We start from the raw sequence: 23204 nt of genomic DNA on the forward strand, positions 1-23204 counted from the left end.
GGCATTCATGGATTTTCTCCTGTGAGTAAAGTTTGAAAGTGTACCTGTGACCGTCTAGAGCAGTAAGATTTGGTGCCTGGTTTGCTGACCCACCTGGTACTTAAGGTTAAGGGGAACCAGGTAATCTGTGTCACAGGTCAGAATGGTGCATGAGATTTGGAAGAACAAGCCTGGTGCAGGGTATTCCTTTAGGCATTCATAAGCCATGAGGGAAAACCTCAGAACCTACAGAGGGAGGCGCTTGTGTTCTCAGTTCGGTAGGTGGCGCTCTTTCACCTGGTTCACAAGAATGATCTTGAAGGTCATTCTCTTCTGGGGCTCCTATGCCACAGGCGGTACCATGTTGCGGGGAAGGAAAGCCGAAGCCCGGCTGGGTGGCATTGGTGCTTGAGAAGCGGTGGCATGACTTGGCACATGACCCTGGTTCGGCAGTGCCGGTGCATACCAGTCCAGAGCATTCTTACTGTCTCCTTTGTTCTGGTGCCAGTTCCAGCCCTTGAGCAACAGCAGAGAAGAACTAACGAAAGACAGTCACGCCACGGGTTTCAAGAGAGTGGCACTAACTCCTAAAACCAGAACGTGGAGACTCAGCAACTAAAAAGTAGTGAAAGAGAAAGGGCTGAGGTTTGCTGAAAGACCCAAGCACTGGGCAAGGAAGCCAAGGGAGGAAGAGCAACCCAAACCGGGACCTTTCTCTCCTTTTCGTGTATCTATTATTATAAGAAATACACGGAATGTGTTAAAACATGCACATTGTGTACGGTGCGACTATTTATACACACTTATAAATACACATTTTCCTACATACACATGTTCCTGTACATATTAAGCATCTTGAATTTGCGATAGAAAGGTATTCCAAAATCATGAAATAGCTTGATGTATGGAGTGGCAGGGTCGGAAACTCTGAAATTCAGGAGTGGCGAGAGAAAGAGTCGGTGGTGAGGTAGGAAAAAAGCAGAGACTACAGAAGAATTGAGGAAAGAAATCTGATGTGTTCGGTAAAAGCATGTATCAATCCGATGTTTCCAAATGCCTCATGTTATTTGTCTAGCCTACAGTGCAAGAATTTAAAAGATAAAGTGAATGCTTTTAATAGGAAGAATTTAAGTGCCTGTTTTAATTTTCAGTGAAAACATTAACTCTTTACATACAAAAAATTGTGTGAGATGTTCAACTTTGCAAAGATAAATAATCTGCTTTTGCCCCTGTAGAAGCAGAGTGGTTGTGGATGGTGTGGCTGTATTTTTACAATGTGTTTTGTGAGTATTTCTAAGACTCCCCTAGGAATAGGACAGTGGCTTTCCATACATTTTGTATTTAATTTACTATTTGTGAAATAGTTAAAAAAATATATTAAAATTTTTTTTCTTTTTATAAGAATGATATTCCCAAGTAATTAGCAAAGTTTTTCACAGGTTTGGCAGAAAAAGTCCCCCCTCCCCCCCCCCCCCCCCCCCGGACTGATTCCATTATGTTCTTCCTTTTTCCTCATCAGTCTTCCTCCCTTGGAAGATAGAATCTTCAAAACTATTCATAGGACAGTTTTGTGGTTTTTTTTTAAGGTGATAAATAAGAAAATAATTAAGGCAATTGTTTTAACACTCTCTAGTTAGAAGAATTTTCAAAACTAAATTTTAAACTGCCTGTCATGATTTGAAAGGTGACCCATTTCAAATCCCTAACCTACCTACAGAAAATACAATTATCTTGTGTGTTTTTTTTTTTTTTTTTTTTGAAGAAAATGTCAGGCCTGTTTTGGACATGAACATGTCTATTCGGATCTTGTAGCAGCTGCTATTGTGATTTTAAGAACAATACTTGATATGATGTCTCTGTCTTACTAGTGAGACAATCAGAGTATAAGAATTTTCCACCCTAAATAAGCTCCAATTTGAGAAGGTGGTGTAGGGCTGTTAAGGAACTTTCTGAGGAGGCCCAGAAGGGAGGCGAGATGGGTGGCTGCTCAAGCCTGCTCGGTTAGGGAGTGCCACTTCCTTTGGGCCCCTTCCTACCTCCCCCCTCCCTGTTAGTCTTGCTAATGAATCCGGCCTGGCCGTGAAATCATCCAGTGGTGTGATGGGCTTCTGGCCTTTGCAGAGGAAAAACTCTGGGTTAATTCAAGTACAGCGTGTTCTCTTTGTTTTGCAGCTGGTGTAGCAAGGGAGTCTAGGGCAAGTGGATTGAATCAAAAAGGAAAATGCAGGCATTCACTGTCTATTTCATCGAGGATGGCTCATTTAAAGTAAACACCATTTAAATAGTCTCCAAATGGCCCATTCTATATGAAGTCATACAGGATGCCCCCTTTGGGCTGTCATTCTCCTTTAAATGGATCGCTTTGTATGCGTTGCGTTTTAATGCCATTCAACCTTAAACCCCATATGTGGGCCTCATCAGGCCACAGGCTTCGGTGCACATGTGGCAGCCATACCTTCAACATTCTTTGTCTCTGCCTCCAGACAGTCAGCCCAAGCAACAGGGGGAGAGAGTTGTAAAGACAACAGCAGTTAACATTTCTTCAACACTTATTATGTGCCAATTACTATGTCTAGTGATTTCTCTCTATATTATCTAATTTAATCCTCACATAATCCTAGGGGGCAGATACTATGATTATTCCCTTGTTACAGAGGAGGAGATTGATGCATAGAGAGATTAAGCAATGTGCCCACACTGGTAAGTGTGGCTCCGGGAATTGAACCCCGGCAGTCAGATTCCAGAACTGGAGCTCAATCAATGGACATATTCAGAAGAAATAAGCTCTCATCAATTCTCTTTGCAAATAGGCTTATCCTAAACAATAGATAATCCGGAAATTATTTCTCTTTGTCTTTGGAATGCATGCTCTGCTTTCTCGGGGCAGGCATTCCACCTCGTTATTTGTATTTTTCCCAGTCGGATTTGAGGGTGAGGTCAGGTATTCATTGAGCACCTAGCTCCCTGTGGCAGTGGGCAGTCTTCATGCAAGATTGGGCTCAGTGGAATAATCCATTAACAGACAACCCATATGAGGCTTTCCTACCAGACATGCCCTCATAGTAAGAAACTAGTAAAAACCTCCCCCAGAGAACTGGAAGCATTCAGTTGTCACAGCAGTGGCTCCAACATTCACCCGGGGTTGGGCAAGAAGCCCAGGGCTGGACAGCTTTGGGGAGCTTCTATGAAGGGTCCAACCAGGGTCTCTGGAAAGTGTGTTCCTAGCCAGTTCTTATTCGGCACAGCCCATTGATCCACCCCTGCTTAACCGTCACTTGGTAGCCTAGAAAACTTTCTTTGCAGTGAGAGCTTGAAGTATGAAACAGTTTATTCCAAATGAGCTCTACTAAGTGGAGGAACTTTAAGAATCTTAAAAAATGAAAAGTCTCGAGGGTAGAATAGAAGAAAATCTTCTTGAACATTTAAAATATAGGTTTGGGTGATGTTTTCAATACATGCCTCCCCCCCCCCCCGCCCCCGCCATCCTTTTCTTTCCATTGTTTAACTTCGGATAAGAATACAAGGGAGCAATGACAGTTATGAAATGTTTTTGCTGGACTTAACTGAGGTTCAGCTACCACTTTTGCTATCTTACTCCCAAACTTTAGGTCATTTAAGGTTTCCGCCTTAAAAAAACAAGAAAAGTAAAGAAAAGAAAAAAAACATTGATGTCATTCCTCTCCCCGCCACATCTCTTTATGACTTCTAACGCCCTCCCCACATCCCCTCTAGGATACAGACATTCTGGTAAAGGCCCTGGGACAAGGATGTGATTTGGGCACTCTCTGTGACTTTGTGCAGCCATCTAACAGATACCCCTTACTTCATTAGCACTCTTCTGTCTGGAAAGCGGTTCCAGTTCCTGCTGTTTCCACAAGTGTCCTCTTGCCCATGTGCCAGGTGTATGGTACAAGAACCGGAGGGACAGCAAAAATCAGGTCAACACTTCGATGCAAATTGTAGGGAGAAAGCCTGTTGTGTACACGGTTTCATTCTTGCCCCCCCTTTATTGAGATATAATTGACATATAACATTGTTTAGGGGATACAGTGTCATGATTTGATATGTGTATGTGTTGTGACATGATCACCACAATAACGTTAGTTAACACATCAGTCCCTTTGTGTAATTATATGTATTTTTTTGTTTTGAGATCTTTAAGATCTACTCTCTTAGCAACTTCCAAGTATACAATACAGTACAGTATTGTTAACTAGAGTCCCCTTGCTGTACGTTATATCCCCAGAACTTATTTATCACATAACTGGAAGTTTGTACCCTTTAACCCCCTTCCCACATTTCTCTGCCACCTCCCCTGCCCCCCAACTGCTGTCAGCTACCAATAACCTGTTTCTTTGAGTTTGATAGGTTTTTTAGATTCCACAAATATGTGAGATCATTCACTATTTGTCTCTGTCTGACATATTTCACTTAGCATAATGCCTGCAGTGTCCATCCATGTTGTCCACGTGGCAGGATTTCCTTTCTTTATGGCCGAGTAGTATTCCATTGTGCATATACACTGCACTTTCTTTATCCACTCTTCTGTTGATGGACACTTAGGTTGTTTCCATGTCTTGGCCATTGTGAATAATGTCGAAATCGCTTTGAGATAGTGATTTCATTTCCTTCACGTATATACCCAGAAGAGGCATTGCTGGATCATATGGTAGTTTTATTTTTAATTTTTTGACACATGTCTATACTGTTTTCCATAGTGGCTGCGCCAGTTTACATTCCCAACAGTGGTGCACAAGGGTTCCTTTGCTCTACGTTCTCACCAGCACTTGTTGTTTCTTGTCTTTTTGATACCAGCCATTCTGACAGGTGGAGGCAATATCTCACTGTGGCTTTGATTTGCATTTCCCTGATAATGGGTGATACTGAGCACCTTTCGTGTACCTGTTGGTAATTTGAATATCTTCTTTGGTAAAATGTCTATTCAGGTTCTTTACTCACTTTTAACCATATTTTTGCTATTGAGTTGTATGAGTTCTTTACGTATTTTGGATATTCTGTATCAGATATGTGGTTTGCAAATATTTTCTCCCATTCTGTAGGTTGCCCTTTCATTTTGTTGATTGTTTTGTTTTTGTTTTTGTTTTGCAGAAGCTTTTTAGTTTGGTTTGATGTTGTCCTGCGTGTTTATTTTTGCTTTTGTTGCTCGTGCTTTTCATGTCAAATCCAAAAAATCATTGCCAGTGTTTTATTCTTAAAAGGATTTTCTAATAGGCTGGTGCCTCTTCCTTATCTCTAATTTGTCTCTTCCTCCTGAGGTATATTTTATCATTTTAATATTACCTCAGGACCAAAAATATTATTCTTTTTTTTCTTAAGATGAACTTTTAACTAATTGACTGATTTTTTTTTTTTTTTTTTTTTTATTTGACAGAGATAGAGACAGCCAGCGAGAGAGGGAACACAAGCAGGGGGAGTGGGAGAGGAAGAAGCAGGCTCATAGCGGAGGAGCCTGATGTGGGGCTCGATCCCATAACGCTGGGATCACGCCCTGAGCCGAAGGCAGACGCTTAACCGCTGTGCCACCCAGGCGCCCCTGATTTTTTTATACTAGAAATGTACATATTCAAAGAGTCAAATAGTTCCACTGGGTTTATTACACTCCTCCCCATAATAGCAATTCTCAGTACCTATACTGTATTTCTTCTGTTTCAGAAGTAACCATTTTCACCTCTTTTAGCTAATTATCTGATATATATGTCCATGTTGTTCAGTAAGATGCATGATTGTTCAGGGTTGATCTTCCCACTACGGCAGATAAGGATTTAGCTCTCTCCACCCTACCATCACGCACATACCCCCCCTTCCCCAGATCCTATCTTCCCAATATAATTAATATCATAACCTTGATTAGATCAATATTCTTTGTATTATTATATCTGTGCTATTAAAAGCCGAGTCTTGTACAACTTTGATTACATTATTATTTCTGTACAACATGTTCGTTTTTCATGGAGTTAATCATCGTGTTGTTTGTTTTTCCTATTTGCTTGGTTTTCTAAGTATTTACCAATCCCAGAGGCTTTGCAAGTTGTTTAAATCTTCTAAGATGCTCAAATACATCAAGTTTTCTATCAATTTTCTCTTCCTGAAGCAGTCTCTCCCTGGGCTCTGGAAGGTGCTCTGAAGAGCAGGGTTGCCCTTTCTGCTGGGCGCATAGCTGGCTCCTGGGATCGCCCTTCTCCATTATTCTACATGTTCCCTTTGCTTCTCTCCTGTATTGGCTTGTCTGCCTTCCTCTTGGTTTACTATATCTTTTTGAAGCATATTTTACATACTTAAGTAGCTTCCAGAGAATAGAATACGTGGGAGGTGAATTTTTTGTGAAACTGCATGTCTGAAAATGTCCTTATTATATGTGATTTCTTTTTCTTTCCTCTTTCTGGAAGCTTGTGGAATCTTGTTTTTGTCCCTAGGGTTCTAAATTTCATAACGATGTATCTCAGTGTGGATTGATTTGTATCCAGTGTCCTGGGTGTTACATGCCCTTTGAAGTTGGAAGCTCATGGTCCCTTAAATTTGGGGAAATTTTCTCAATTTTTTTAACTGATGCTTTTCCCCCTTCTATTTTCTCTGTTGTCTTTTTCTGGAACTTCTATTAATTAGATATTGGACCTGCTGAGCTGGTTTCTATTCCCCCCCCCTTTTTTTTTCCCTTTTGCTCTACTTTCTGGAAGACTTCTCCAGCTTTATATTCCATCTCACACCTTTATTGAGTTTTTCTTTTCTTCTATTCATGTGTTTCATTCTCTTTACTTTGGAATGCATCTTTTTTAATATTATACTATTCTTATTTCAGCATGGCAACACTCAGCTCTTAGTGGGTATGTGTTTGGTGTTCTTTGAAGTTTTCTCCTCCTTGCATGACCACTGACCTTCAACTTGCTTGTTTCTGTTTGTTTTGGTCTCTCAGTGTCACAGCAGGGGCTTTCTAGAGGTCCTGGAGTTTGCTTGCTTTGTCTGCAGGCATTTAGGAAGGGGGGGGGTTGGTTAAAATACTGATTGGAAGCTCTGAATGCCTTGTAGGGCTTCTCAACTGTGAGCTTTGGCTTCTCAACTCCTGATCATAGGACACCTCCGACATGAGTCTCCTTAGTTGTCTTCTCTTGGGCTGTTCAGCGTTTTTCATTCCTCTGCCTGGAGGGTAAAAGCCTGATTGCCTGCGTTCTGGGAACCAAATAAGAGAAGATGGCTGGGGGTCTCAGCATCTGATATGCATATGTTCATCTAATCCCATTCATTTGCTGTTTTTCCTCTTCCTCTCCCTCACACCGCCCCCAGTCTAGAGGCCCTCTTTCTTATTCTCTGTAGAAAATGAATCTCCAGTTATTTGCTGGGGCTTTGGGGGATGGGAAAATAGCCCACATTAGGGGTAGAGATTACTTAAAAATAAAAATATCAAAAAAGATCCCTTTACTATCCTTTAATTGGGTTTGGGGGAGGGGAGCAAACATAGCGTCATGTGTGCAGCCTTCCATTTGTACCTGAAAGCCTCACCATGGCTGTTTATTTATTGATACCCAAGTGACTAAAGCTTTAAAAGGGAAATTCAGTGGCCTGTGGTAAACACTGCAAAATATCCTACAGAGAAAGAATGACCAGACCACAGCCCTTTGATTAAGAGAATTCAGTTAGTCAAGATTTTTATTTTAAACTGAGGCTGTTCAGAAGATTTAGCTCCTCACCCACAACTCCTTCCCTCTTCTTTCATCGGCACCCCTCCCCCACCCTCTCATGGTGTTGCCCAGTCCAAAGTGAAGTTCTTTGGGGGCAACCTCGGGGAGGCATCAGGTTGCAGAGGATGAGGTAGTGAAGGGAAGGTAGAAAAACGAGGGAGGTGAGATCAGGGCAGCACGTCCTGTGGGATCCATGTCACGCTTTTATCAAGACCGCTGGGACTGTGTCTGCCCCCTTCTCGCTGGCTGGGGATCAGAGCGGCAGTGCTCTTTAAAGCCATGGCTTTCTTTTAAGCTCAGTAGGAGCTACACACATCACTGGACTGGCTCCAACATCGCCAGATTCGGTTGTCTCTTTAAAGAGGAGCATGCCTTCAGCGTCTTAGCTGTGGAGAGAGGGATGGTAAATGTGGCCGCTCTGACTCCAGAAACAGGACGACCTTGCAAGCAAGCTTGAGAGCATGGCTGCTTCTGTGATGGGTTTCCAGTAGTTCTGAGCCTGCCCTTCTATATTCCTTCTTCAAATATCTCCTCTAGTGACTTCAGAACTTGATGTCATGTCATATTTATTCAAACTTGATATCATATTTTCTCCTTATGTTTAAATCTTTGTTTCCTATTTAAAATTTTGTTTTTCATTGGAGGAGTTCTGTAATGTATTTCTTTGGATCTGAGTTGGTAGAGTTTCAGGGAATAATAAGTAATGACCCCTCCACCTTCTTGAGTTCAGAATTAGTTGAGAGACAAAGAAGACAAGCATAAGGAGATCAAAATCTAACCTTTATTATTGATTTTTACTGGTAAAACATTTTGAAAAATGTCATGTTAGGTCTGCTGGCCAATATGGGCATGTTACTATTTTGACCCTATATTTGATATCTTATCCACTCACTGACCAAATTGGACAATCATAGGCCACTCCATGAGTGTCTGACCATCTAAAACTTTTAACAAGAATGAGAGGAATAGCTCAAGCAAAGGAGTTAGTAAGGGGCTGAAAGAGAGCTAGAGGGATTCGTGTGATGGAAGTTTCCTCCGTGGAACATGAGGAGGGGAGAATTGTGTTCTGTAACATGCGGTGATATCAGCTTCCCTGAAGGCACGCCATCGATTTATAGCAGATGCTCCGGGAAAAAAAATACTGTATTAGATCAGGTTGTATGACACATTCAGATTTCAGAAACATTAAAAGCATTTTCCCATCTTAGAAGTCAGGAAGGATAGTGTTATAAGCTATCAATCATTTGTTCTTTTGGTAAACACCTTCACAACTACGAATGGCCTGAGTGGCGTGCATACCCTCGGGTGGGGCGGGGAGCCCCTGATGAAATTCCAGGCCTGTTACAAACTAGCTGGGAGTCCTTAGCCCCTGAACCTCTCTAGGCCTGGTTTACATCTGCTCCGTGAGGAATGAGGGACCAGCCCAACACATGAACAGATAAAAAGGATAAACCCAAGCTTCCACAGCTAATAAGTTTCAGAGTTGGGACTAAAACCCAGGTATCTGCCTCTCCTAGTCTCATTGTTCTGTACCATATTTATTTCAGACTGATTCTTAAATTGAATGTATACAAAATAATTTAGCACTACAGAAGTGATCATTCATTTGTTCATCCATTCATTTATTCATCCAACAGAGCATCTTTTTTTATGCCAAATCTGTGCTAGGCAATAAGTATGAAGATAACATGTTCTTGGTTGGCCTGGCGGGCTCAGTCGGTTAAGCATCTGCCTTCGGCTTAGGTCATGATCCCAGGTTCTGGGATCGAGCCCCGCATCGGGCTCCTTGCTCAGCAGAGAGCCTCCTTCTCCCTCTCCCTCTGCCTGCTGCTCCCCCTGCTTGTGCTCTCTCTCTCAAATTAATAAATAAATAAAATCTTAAAAAAAAAAAAAGAAGAAAACATGTTCTTGTCTCCATAGCAGCATACAGACTGTGCCCTTACATGTTTGCAGCCCTTACGTGACCACCTCAAGTACCATCCTTTACTTATAGCCTCACTTGATCCCTGGTCTTCAGGGAGCTACAGACCTCTTTGGCTGCCCTGAAACCATCAGCCCTTTGTGCTCTCCCCGAAACATGTAGTGACGCCCCTGCGGTAGATATGACCCACCCTCAAGAATAGCTCATACCATCTTAGCACACAAGTTCTTCAAGTGCCTAAAAAGAAAATCTACAGAGTGAGGTCCAGAACCCTTCGTTGGCCTCATTATGTTGTTTCTGTCCTTCTGTTTATAGGGTACGCAAGCTGGCACTACTATGTAACCATGCCCATGCCGGCGTCCACCTTCACGGTCGCAGTGGGCTCCTGGACAGAAATGAAGCCAGAGACCTGCTTGTCCGAGGATCTGGCTGCAGAGAGATCCCTCTCACCTTCCGAGGCTGACTTCAGGTTGGTATTTGGGAGCTTGCTGAAAAACAAACACTTAAGGGAGCAGTATGATGCATTTATTCCGAGCACTGGGAATGTGAGTCATCCCTGCTGAGAAGCTCAACCAAAATATGATTAATCCACGCCGGAAAAACCCTACTGGGAGGGAAAGAGAATTGAGAGGCACAAATGCGGGCATATTGTTTATGCAGAAAGAAAGAGAAAAGAAGGATATATGAAGTCCTCTGGGAAGTCAGGTGAAATATTTTTATGTGTTTGGGTAAGTCAACAGAATCCTCCATTCAACACTCTCCCTCCTGTACTTTCTAACTTTGGTTTTCAGTGCTTATTTGGTCAAAAACAGCACTTAATAAGAAGGGTTGCTTGTCTGTTGGATTACTTTGTAGGCCGCTCTGCTGTTTTGCTTCCTGGGACTGCTGGTAGCAGTACCTTTGTGGGGATGGCCTTCCCTCAGTGGGGCTAGTCAGCCTGTTTCGGAGCACAGGACACAAGGTAGCTGTCGCAAGGTCATGGGGTTACGAAGAACCTACTGGGTCAGGACTCCATTAACTTTGGTAGCAATGTCTTCTTTTTTCAGAGTGATCAGAGAAAAATCTGTTTCAGGTTTTTAAAAAGCAGTATTGGCCATTGGATATTCACTCGCAGCCTCCCCACACGTCCAGCTATTTCTAATTTCGAGAGCCAGAAGGGGGGAGGGGAATGTACATAGGAGGTGTGAAGTGTCCAAATGGTACATCGTTGCATCATATTCATTCCTAGGACTTTTACACCCAGCTCAGTTTAATCACTTTTCCTGTTTACACAGAGTATCTAGGTCCAGTACCTTCTGGTGGAGAAAGCCCAGAGTAATGGTACAGATGGCTAGTTCACCCTTGAAAACCAACTAAGATATGCTTTTAGTAAATTCCTTTTGTGCTGGTTGCATTTTGCCATGTTGCTTTTATTTTTACTGCCGTGGCTGCAGTGGCGGTTGGTACTGTGAGGACATAAAGCCATCGAGCCCTCTCCTTTGACAGGCATGTCTTATTGCTTGCATTTTGCTTTTTGGAGGAAGGGAGGTAGTTTCCGCTTCCAGCGTAGTAACCTGCCTATCTTGGACTATCTTCTCTGAGCTATATAGAGTATCCTAGGTTGCTTCTTGGATTTTATTTGTGCACACTTGAGGAAAGAGGAGAGTTGTGGACAGAAGTGACACGTGTTACTTTCACGTGGGAATATTTAATTGCATGTGGGACCCTCAAGTGATCCCTTCCCCTGCCGCTGAGCTCAGAATGGGCCTCATTTTGCAATTTCGGGGAGCCCAGATTTCTGTGTGGGGAGGACAGGTGCCCTGGAGAGTTACTTGGATCCTCAGTGGACTTGTTATGAGCAAGAAATAAACTTTTTTTTGTTAAGCCACTGAAACACTGGGCATGTTTGTTATTGCAACATATCCTAGCCTATCCTGAATTGATACAGAAGTCACTGGATGTTTGAAGTCAGGGAAAGTCTTGATCTGAATGTCATCTTGGTCAGTCCTGAGGGTAAGCGTATAAGATAGATAGGCTTTATTATCTCTATTTTATAGATAAAGATACTGAGGCTTTAGACAGCAATGTGTCCGTGTTCATATCTCTACCGAGTTACAACACCTGGATTCCTCTCTGGGCTTGACTCCTTATAGAGGTGATTCAGAATCTTACCTGGGGACATTTTTTTTTTTTTAAGATTTATTTATTTATTAGAGAGAAAGAGAGAGCACAAGCGGGAGGGGCAGAGGGAGAGGGAGAGAGAATCTCAAGCAGATTCCGCGTGGAGTCCAATGTGGGGCTCGATCCCAGGACCCCGAGTTCACAACCTGAGCCAAAGCCAAGAGTCGGACACTTAACCAACTGCGCCACCCAGGTGCCCCAACCTGGGCACCTCTAAAACCTGTGTATAATGTCCATACTTCACCTGGAGTCTAATCCACCTTCCTACCCGGAGAGTCAATACCATGATTGAGTCACTGTTATTGACTGGAATGTGTCGCACTGGTACAGACAACAGAAGTTGAGAGTTCTGCTTTTGAGTGTGAAGGTGCCATCCGTACTGCTTGGGTAGGTTTCTTGGGGCAAAGCCATGCTTTCCTGCTCTGTGGAATAAAGACTTTGCTTGGGGCTCTCCAGTTCTTCATGGTGAAGCAGCAGCCTGGGGCTGTGTGGCTGTCAGAGGAGGTGTGCAGTTGAAATCCGTGTGCCTTAGGGGAAGGCAAAAAAAGAAAGGTGTTCTTTTGTCCTCCTAGCCATATTCCCAGGGATATAAGGTTGGGGAGTGGGGAGCAACCATTTCTTATGTGTTCCCTCTGCTGCCCAGAGGCCACTGAGATGGCTTTTCACTTCGTTTACTTCCATCATTGTGAAGGAGGAGGCCGTGGCAACTTCACGTGGGCATTCTGGGAAGAGATGGTATCTGAAATCCCCATCGGGGTTTAGGGGAAGGGGGTCAGTGGGACTCTTTTCTTCTCCTTTCGAGTTTATAACCAGCTGTGAAACAGGCAGAAGGAGGGCACAGGAAAGGTTTTCATAACTGACAGAAGCTGGACTTGGAACTACTCAGGGGCACGGCCTCAGTGGGCCTTCCAGTACTCCGTTTCCAGGAGACAGACTTACCCATCCAGTTACCTGCGCAGCTGGACTGCTGCCCGCCCCCACAGCACAGGTCCACACAGCCCGCCCCGTGGCCAAAAAGTACCCTGTCTGTGGGCAAGCAGATTGGAAAAGAGGAAGCCCAGAGTGGCCAGCCTGATCAGAGCAGCTGGAGCCGGGTCAAAGGTGACACTCCAGGGAGGCACGTCCTGGGGTGGGAACTCGAGGCCTGGGGAGCGGAGCCCTTCCCACACTCCCTTCCATGTCTGACATGCTATGACTAAGTTTTCCCTTCATTTATCACCGTGCTTGTCCATCAGAAATGTACTGCTGATAAAATAATAGCTTGCATTTGCTTAATCCTTCCCTGGCTGCGTGCTTCATGTGTGCTGTCTTTAGTCATCAGAGGGTAGCTTTGTGTTTTTATCCAGTAAATCTCTGGCTCCATGCTCAGTTTGCCAACAAAGGTACTCTGAAGTGCCAACTGCAGTCGTGTTTTCGGTTATGTTCACATCTGGTCCCCTTGCCTCCCCCACCCCCCTCTTCTACTTCAAACCTTCCTGAGACCACCAGTTCAATTCACGTAAATGTAACTTTTATAGGGGCCTTATATACCACAGGCTTTCATTTGCCTAAAGTGTTCATCTGGGTCCCAGAAATTTGGCCAAAGTACTGGTCAACTGAACTTTTGATCACTGTTCATGTGGGCTAAATTATAGGAAGAACATTCCCTCTTCCAGCTCCAGTTTCACAGGTGCTCCGGCCCACTCTGGGTGAACGTTTCAGTAAATACATTAATTAGAAGGCACTTAGGTAAACTGTTGAAAGTTTATTAATTTCCTTCGGCTGCAGTAGGACCATCTCCAGGCACAGAGGAATCTCTGTGTTGTGTTTAACCTCTGGAGGCCTTTGTTAAAGCACTGTCTTCGCTTTGGGCCCATACAGTTGAAGCACGACATGGAAACTTGGATAAAGTCCAGAGGAACTCAGCAAAAATGATTAAAAGCGTGGAAAATACGTACCATGAGGAAGAAAAGGCATTGAGGTGGTTCATCCCGAAGAAGGGACAGCTTGGTGGGAGAAGCGGTCTTCTTGAGAGTTGTGAAGTCTTTTGGAAAGTTGCCTGTGGACCTTGCAGCACGAGGCCCTTATTTCTATCATCTTGGAAAGGCTAGGAGAGAAGGAATGATATATAAGTCGTGGGGGAAAAGGCCAGTTTCCAGGATGCCCTTTGCTCTGAGAGAAGCCTTTCCAAATCTTCCTGGCTTGGTGTGATTTCTCCAGCCCTTGCTCCCTGGTGTAGTTCAGCCTCCTGGCTTTTATAATAGCACACACTGCATTTTGCTTTGTAATATCCTAGAATGCCCCTAAGGAAACCCATCCAGCTTGCAGACACAACCGCATCATCGTATGTATTGACATCATTGTCAACAACTCATTGGGGGCCGGTGGTGGCATTTTGAACACTTGTGATTTTCAACCGTATCCAAGCATCTACTCTGCTTGCTAAAATATGTTAATAAATTGTCTAAACATCTTACTGTGTCACTGTACTCACCAGGATTTTAAATTTTTTCTTCCAACAAAACTAAACTCCTCAAAGGTGGGGTTGGAAATTCATTCATATGTGTGTATGCAGCATACCTTTGGGGTGCCTTGAGTAGAGCAAGAATGCGGGAAATAATTACTAAATTGTTGGGTTGAACTGTGAAAAAACGACATGCATTCCCAGGGGAAACTTCCAGTGATTCCTTTTGAGCCTATGACAGGGAAACGTCTGTGTCAGCTACTTTCAATAAATCTCGTTCCTGAAACAAGAGGAGGGCTGAAGGAGAGACCCTCTTTAGGCAATTTCCAGTCTTGTGATTCTGAGTAAAATGTGGTCACCCTTCTTCCGTGGAGAGCCCTCTTGTAAAATAATTTCAGCCCAGCAATCGTAGGAGAGGGAACCAATGGTCTGGATCCCATCATTTACCAGCCTAATATTTATTTCACCAGTTCTTCCCACTCTTGGCAATATTAATGGGCAACCCTGACAAGGAGGAGCAGGAAACCAGAGAACCACAGAGCAGCTGAGCTCAGCTTCTAGAAAAATCCAGGACCCAAATTTACTCAAGATTAATGGAGTATGTGGGGAAGGAAGGTTGAGAAGGAGGAGCTTATGAATACTCACGATGGATGAAAAGAATAGTTCTTACCTCTTAGGAATGTTGTGTGGATTAATTGGGATAATACACACGAAGTGTTCGGAACAGTTCTTGGCACATAGTAAATATTCAGTAGCAGTTGTGGGAGGAGTTATTGTTTATTATTCTTATCATCAGTGCAGATTATTTATAAGTAACAATCAGGCATTATTATCAATTTTAACTATTAAAACATTTACCCTGATTACGAGTGTGGGCACAAAGAATAGCGATTTACAAATGCTTGATTTGCTGATGATACCGAGTAGGTTGGAGCAGACACAGATACAGAAATGAGCATCCGAAGGTTAGTGGGGAAGAATTAACATCTTCGAGTTAATTCTGGTTTCATGGGGGACTCTTTATGACGTTATAAACGTACAATATTCCCTCACCACTTCAGGAACAAAGCTGTTGCTTGAAGAGGGGCGAGGGCCTCATATGGAGAGTTACCATAGAATCACAGTGCCAGAAGAAACCTTAGAAACCATTTTTTGGTTTGTTTTTAATGACAGTATAATTAACATACAATAAAATGCACAGATCTTAAGTGTTTGGCTTGATGCGTTTTTGACCATTGTTTACACCCTGAAGTGATAGAGAATGTTCCAGCACCCAGTAAGTTCCCTCTAATCAATTCCTCCCCTCCCCCTGCAACCATTTTTGTGAGACGAGTAAGAGGCCGCAGGTATTGAGGTGCTTGCCTCACGTCACAGCTAGCCCGTCTGAGAACAGCCACTGAAGCCCAGCTTTCCTGATCCCGTCATCTTTCCTGATGCCACTTCCATTTTTTTAAAAGATTTTATTTACTTATTCATTTGAGAGATAGATCACATGCTCGTACGTAGGGGGAGGGGCAGAGGGAGAGTGATCTCAAGCAGACTCCCTGCTGAGTGCAGAGCCTGAATCTGGGCTCCATCTCATGACCCTGAGATCATAACCTGAACCGAAATCAAGAGTCCAAAGCTTAACTGATGAGCCATCCAGGTGCCCCAGGCACTTCCATTTTTATTGGGAGCCTTAATGGTCTCACTTATCCATAGCTTGATTGCCTTAAAGTCCTGCATTTTCTCCCAGGCTTTGATTATGAAAAACGGTGCTAATACACTCAGCTGCTGGAATAACCTTCATCCCCTGGCTAGAGCTGTTCATGTCTGAGAGAATTTCACTCACCTTTCCTTTTCAACAAATTGGCTTTTTTTTTTTTTTTTTTTTTTGAGAGGATGCGAGCATGCAAGCTGGGGAGGGGAGAGGGGAAGAGGGAGAGGGCAAGAGAGAATCCCAAACAGGCTCCATGAGATCATGACCCGAGCAGAAATCAAGAGCCAGATGCTCAACAGACTGAGCCACCCAGTGCTCCTCAAACGGGCTTTTTTTTTTTTTTTTTTTTTTTTTTTTTTTTTTTTTTTTTTTTTTTTTTTTTTTAAATACCTCCAACTATTGTCTGACCTTTCTTGGCTGCAAGAAATAGTCTGGCCCCATGATATGATTCTAGATAGGCCGGTGGAATGCCTCTTTGCGAAATTGTGCTTTGATAGAATTTAAACTTATGCTGCAACTTTGTACTGAAGATGCCTCCAGTATCTCCATTATTTAATGTGCTCTGAAAGTTTTTTAGTAGAGTGTAAGCTTAAATTATTATCACCCATTATACGTCTATATAAATATATTAGGTGGTTAACTCAGTAAATGGCTTCATGAGACCTTTGAGTACTTGTGAGTAGACATTTGCAACATTTTCAGTTAAATGTTTATCAACAGGCACCTCTACTCACTTTCTCCATAAAGCAAGGGTATCAGTCCAGGGGCTTTGGCTAGCATTTGATGTCAATAATTATATTCTTGCTGTCATCTTATCCTGGCAGAAGTGTCGATGGGTCTCCACCCATCTTTCTTACCCTCAACAGTGGTGAAATGTCCCTGGTGCTGGAAGCTGTGTTCTATGCACCAGGCTAGGGGAGGGCGAGGCTTATCTCCGTAGCTGTGTGGATCTCCTTGGGCGGTGCTGGCCTTGGATGAGTGAAAGGCACTTCAGAAATCTGGAGAGGAAGTATTGTTGTGGCGTGTCCCTATTGGGACATGCCAGCATTTTAAGGTTTTTCATTATTCACTGTGAATCCAACGAGCACCCATAGTTAGAATTATAATTTGTAAATTAAAATTAGAGGGGGCTTTCCATTGTGTTTGAATAAAAGATGTGTTAACAGGCAAAAAAATAGAGTTCCCTTTGATGTGGGTTTCTTTGGGTAGATAAGTTCTCTCAAGGCCTATGAGTCAGGTTCTAGGAATTCTTGTTCAGCTCCACCTTTGACAGAGTAACTGGCAGCGATCAGATGGTACCGGTTGGGCTCTGATCTGTTTCCTTAAAAGGTTGATTCAGTTCAATTTGTATCAAAAGAGCACTGGGGAAAGTATCATTTCAAAAATGCCTCTGTATACTGTAAGAACACAACTTCTGATGGCCTTTAATAAGAACACCTAGATTACTTGTTAGTAAAATGGATTGTGTTCTTTTGAAAAGTTGAAACCTGTCCTGTCGTTTGGTTCATTATTCTACCTGAGTCCACATCCTTTATTCTAGAAAATTCCAGAATGGGATCCCAAATTTGGCTTTGCACCATCTTTAATGTTCTGAGTTATAAATTGTTTCTGATTTGGAGATTTTTCCCATGGTGATATTTGAAAAGCACATTTCTGAGGGCAGAAATTTAGCGTTTTATTTTCAGGAGGGGGTTGTTTTCGTTGTTTTGAGTCTTGGAGGGTTTTCCCCTGTTATTCTAAAATAAGTAGTAAAATCTACTTTCACTTAGCTTAGATTGAAGCTACTCAGTCAGTTCAGCACGTCAATAAGTATTTTGACCAGTAAGTTTTCACTGCTGCACAGAAACAGACAAGCCAAGGATTCATTTAACTGTCTTGATCGTGAGCCCATCTGAACCACTGTCTCTTAGAAGTTGTGCACCTCTGTGAGAGTTGCTCACCTCCATGGCAACAAGAATAAACCTGATTTACCGTAAAGCGCATCTGTTTATTTCGTGTTGTTCCCAGGTATGTTGGCATTTGTGGTCACACGGAATACCCCTGCCGCTTCCAGAATCCTTCTGCTACCACCCAGGAAATTATTCCTCATCGGGTCTTTGCCCCAGTGTGCCTCCGGGGTGCCTGTCAAGAGACCCTTCTGCAACTGGTCCCTCCTTGCCTCTCGGCGGCACACTCTGTCCTGGGAACACACCCGTTCTCCAGGCTGGACATCCTCATCGTTCCTGCCAACTTCCCGAGTCTGGGGATGGCCAGGTATGTTGTTCCATGGGGGCACTTGGATTACATGCTTTGGAATTTCTTTGACGATTTCTTGCTTTCCCTGAGCTCTGTCAAAGCTGCCATTTGATTTGGATGGTGGTGCTTGGCCATCTCGTGGCTGCCTTGAGGGACAGTTTGTGGGTAGACTCCACCACGTGGGAGGGAGCCTTTAGGTGTCGTGGGCTCAATCAACTGCCCTGAAAGTAAAAGGCTCACATCGTTGCTCGGATTGAAAACACATTGTGCCCCCAGAGTGATGTATGTTGGATCGTGGCTGATGAGTGGCTGCTTAGCTTAGGTGGTGAGAGCATAATGCTAATGAGCCCAAGGTCATAGCTCTGGGCAGAGTAACACAACTTAGTTCCAGGGCCACAGGCTGCTCACCTAATCCTGACCAGCTGTCTCATCCATTCTCGCCGTTGGTCACAAGGGCAACGACTTGAGAGCCCCTGTGTCAGAGAGACTGTGGATGGATCAGTGTAAATCCATCACCGGTGCTGGAAAAACAGCTCAAGGCAGATGGCTTACTGGGGGGAGGGGAGGGGGAGTCACTTGTTTTGCTACTATTTTTTAATATAATAAATGCATTATTCCTACTGTTTTCTCAGTTTTGTTCTTATGGAAAATCAAGACATGCAAGTTGAACCTTTCCCTCTCTATTATTTTCTTCTAAAATTCATTCGTTAATGCTATCGTTTATTCAGTAATAGGTACGTACGTTTCACTCAGTATTTTACTTACTATGCACTCAGGATTTTACTTGGTTATATTTCTGTTTGAAAAATCTTAATCATTAACAGTGAATATGCTTGACTAAGGATAGGAAAAATAAGCTCATCAAAACATGTGACTTTAAGTTTTTCCCTATTAGTCAAGGAAATTCCTGCTGCCAATTAATTTCCATGCTTTTGAACAGCTGTCATTTGTGGTGTTTTCCCTGAAAACTGCATACATTCTTAGTAAAACCCATGAGTAGAAAAGAACTGACCAGAACATTTGCTTTTGATCTTTACTACATACGTATACTTTTTAAAACTGGCTGGCTAGTCTTAATCCTTGAGGAGGTCTGAGAAAGTCATTTAGGCTGATTTTTTATCCTGTATTTATGAAGATAATGGGAATGTAGAAACTAGGATAATTATATATATTTGGTAATGTGCATCAATATTGTTTGGGATGTCTGTATATAGGCTTTGTCTTAACAAGGGGGCTTCTTTGGTCCCTTTGAAGAGTCTGCTGGACTTAATTTAAGCAGAATTATTGGCAAAGAAAGGGTTGTTCATTAAATGTTTCTCATTTGTACCCAGTTTTGAGGGGCTGTATTTATTTGGGAGTTTTTAGCACTTTATGAGAGTTGCAGTTTTTCAGGGCATGTTTGCTAACAGTTCCAAGTTCTGACCCGAGGGAACCAAAGGCAGGGTATTTTTCATACAGAGGACCTCATTTTCTGTAGCTCCTTCCTGACAGCGGTCTGCCCAAACCAGACTTTGTCGACCTGCAGGCCATTCTGTAAAGCCTCTCTTTGCAAGTTTGCGTGCCCAAGCAGGTAGGCAGTGAGTTTGCTGCTTTTTGAGATATTTAAAGTGACTTAAACATGCTTAACTCTGTATTTTGAAAGTAAGAACCCGAAGAACCCTAAGGCCAAATAGTACTGGGCACGAATGTCAGAAAATGTGGTGGTGATAATAACTCAGCAGCAACAAGACTGCTTTTATACTTAAAAACAGAAGACCCGTACATTTAAAAATTTGTGGTTGGTTGTCAAATATCATTTTCCCCCATTTTTTTTCTTTCTTTTTAGACTGTGGAAGTAGTCTGCCCCGGTCTCGATGTTTTCCTGGGCTTAGTTACTGTTCCCCCTATTTGAGCTGCAGAGGGGGGATTGTGGTATCTTCCACTGCCAGTTGGAGGTGGGCGGGGGGGAAGCACTCTGTTTTCCCTAACTCTGCCCTAAATTGATTCCACTTGCTTGGCTTGACTCTCGCGGGATCCCGACACCTTGAGCCACATGCGACTGAGTGGGGTTTATGACTCAGCTGGCTCCCGGGGCCCGGCTGCCTTATTTATGGTCAGGGCTTTGCTTGGGGCTCTGTAAAAGCAAAGCTGGAACAAAAAATGACAGTCTTGTAGGTCAGCTCTGTACCCTAAACAGGAACAGAGAAATCCCAAGTCTAGTAGGAGTCATCCCAAAAGACCTCTGTACTGAGACCTGTCATTGTTCTGTTCGTTGTAATGCACTAGAGATCAAAGGATTTCTTGGTAGATTAAATGGTTCTTTGCCGAGTCCACATTTTATAAACATGTATGCAAGATCATAAATTCCATACCTCTGGACTTCTATAGTGATTAGGTCCTAATCGTAATGAATACCATTTTATACCATTGTAGTAGTCTTTTTTGGTGAATGGTATTAAACATTCCCACATGAACCAAAGAGGGTAAATTGTTAGTAACCGTTTTGAAGAGTTTTTAAAATTTTTGGATGACATCCGTAAAGATTTCATTGTATTTGAAATACTACACATCATAGTTTGTATGGATAATGTTAAAACTCTCCTCTTTCTTTGGAGCCCGGTTCTGATATTTCAGTAAAGTGGGGAGAAACACACTTGTGTAATTTGAATGTATGATAATGATGGATCAATTAATCAGAAGGTAAATGACACAAAGATGACGTTCTAGAACTTGGAATGCTTTTCCAACACAGCAGTAACGCGAACATCTATCAAGACTGTGCGTCATGGTTTTCGGTCACCTTTTCTTTAAGAGGAACCATGACTTACCAACACCCCCTTTTCTCAATCCCTGTTCCAGGGGAGAGATGCTTTCATTCTGTTCCGATTCTGAGAAAAACCCCTAGTTTGCCTTTAAGACACTACTGACTAGTTCCAGTTCATAATTGTCTCATTTAGTGAGTGTAGGCTTTCTGTTTTTGTTTCGTTTTGCTTGTGCCTTCCATAGAGGCGAGTCTGCTGTATAAGGAGCTGTGGAGTGTACCTCTCTTGGATTGAGTAATATGGTGTCTAGCCAAAGATATGAATGCATTTGAAGTGAATCTTCAACATATAGACACACTCTCTTCATGTTGGTATAATTAGCACTCTGCCATTTCCATTGTGCTCTCGTATTTTCTCAGGTGTCTCAGCTAGGGATGGACTAGTAAGCCTCATTTCCCAGGTATTGAGAAATACATGAAAGGAGCTCATCATCATGCTTACACTCTTTGTTATAATAATAATAATAATGTTAATGGAATAATATCCTGGAACCAGATTTATGACAGTTGCTTAAAAATTAACACCTCAGTCTTACCTCTGTCCGTGTTTATGATAAATGCTTTGCTTTGCCATTTGTCTTTCAGCAGCTCACAATTACATGTCACGGGGCATAATTAGGTTGGCAGAACTACCTTGCTGACATCCAAATACATTCTTTTTTTTTTCCTCCTCAATTTGAATTTCAAGAATCTCCTGCAGATCATTTCAGAGCGTTTTTTTGTCTAGAGCACTGAATAAAAAAAGCTGTGTTTTCTGTGACTCTGCTTCCCAGCTCTACCGTTCACAGGTAGCTTCATCCTTGGTTCCACTTGGAAAGTTGGAAAAAAAAAAAAAAGTGGCAGTGTGGCTGACATTAGGTGACAATTCTGCTTTGACATGTTTTTCTACTGGTTTCGTACCAGATTGTCTTGTTCATCTGTTCATTGTTTGTTTATTCATCTGTTCATCCTTTCAGTAAATTTTTATTAAGCAAATACCGTGTGCCAGGTAGGATTTAAGATGCTGAGTCTACAGGGGTGAACAAGATTGATGCGATCTCTCTCATCACAGAACTTACATTCTAGTCAGGGGAGAGAATTGTGTACCTAAAAACCAGGAACTAAGATGTATGCTATGAACAGTAAAAACCAAGTCAGTGACAGAGTGATCATTAGGGCCTGGTGGGGGCGGCAGGCAAAGGCTTCTTTAAAGAGTGGCAGGTACCACAAGACTGAAGAACAGAAAGGAGTCAGCCTTGTGAACAATCTGGGGCGGGGGGGGGAAGCAGCCCAGGCTGAGGGAGTTCAGGTCCAAAGGCCTCCAGGTGGGAACGACTGAGATGGGCTGGAGGAGCAGAAAGAAGGCCAGTGTGGTTGGAGGGCAATGAGCTTTTAGAGTGGCTTTTCTTAGTTCCTTTCTTACGCTCATTTTGGGTGCCAGGTGGCCTCATGGTCCCTCAGGTCTTGGGTCAGCAAGCTACCCGTGCACCAGTATGAGGAGAGCTAGGAAGAGCCACCAAGAAATTGCAGAGATTGAGAGGGGATTGATGGTTCCGGGCCGTCAGGTGTTACGGGGAGAGAGTCGCAAGAGAGGTCAAGTCTTTTCTCAGTTTTATGAGGACCAGCAGTGTCATACCGTCTTGTGATTGGCTAGTTAGAACCTGACTTGGCTTAGCAACTGCTGTCTTTGAGCAGAATTGGCCACTGCGGGGGCATCAGAGCTCCTAGCGCAAGGACCATCAACTCTCCCTTTGTGGAGCAGGGAGAAAACAGTGCCAGGGCGCCACGTTTCCCTTCCCTGCTGGCTGCTGGTGGATTCCTTCCCAGCTTTTTTGACACATGAGGTCACAGGGAGAGAGCTGGTGTTTCTATGTTTGCTCATCCCGATTTTTAAGTTTCTCAAAGACTGAACAAAAATAGGATTGATAGAGAGCAGAGAGAAATAATCATCAATTACTTAAATATCTTCAGTGTGCTTCCCAGTGGAGAAAGACTATAAAGCTCTCTATTATACATGGCTTGCTCTAAAAGATGTGATTGTGCAATAAAAGGCTTCTGGGTGCTTATACTAGTTCCTGACTCTTGCAGGCACAATTTTCTCAAGTACCTCAATTTGGGAATGAACGGTGTGCACATACATGCCCAAGAATGAACGTCACCAGCTTTCCCTCCGCCCCCTCCTCCTGGGGTTAGACAGGGTGTTGTCCTGTTTATTCTTATCTCCCAGCCAATGTGTAATAGAACAAGCAAAACATAACATGCTGGTACAAAGGGCCTGTTGTTTTCAGCCTTCT

At 43.1% G+C, this 23204-nt stretch overlaps 1 protein-coding gene across 11 annotated transcripts in view; it reads left to right on the forward strand.

The window, feature by feature from the left end:
* The window catches only part of AOPEP (aminopeptidase O (putative)), a 325938-nt gene that overhangs the window by 54507 nt on the left and 248227 nt on the right, over positions 1–23204 (forward strand). For all 11 annotated transcript variants that reach the window (XM_026518708.4, XM_057305595.1, XM_048218337.2 and 8 more), the window contains 2 exons: positions 9910–10063; positions 17904–18149. In XM_026518708.4, the coding sequence (XP_026374493.2) occupies positions 9910–10063; positions 17904–18149 (400 nt within the window). The remainder of the gene's footprint in view (positions 1–9909; positions 10064–17903; positions 18150–23204) is intronic.

The sequence above is a fragment of the Ursus arctos genome, unplaced genomic scaffold (assembly GCF_023065955.2).
Source record: "Ursus arctos isolate Adak ecotype North America unplaced genomic scaffold, UrsArc2.0 scaffold_33, whole genome shotgun sequence".
NCBI classification, from domain to species: domain Eukaryota; kingdom Metazoa; phylum Chordata; class Mammalia; order Carnivora; family Ursidae; genus Ursus; species Ursus arctos.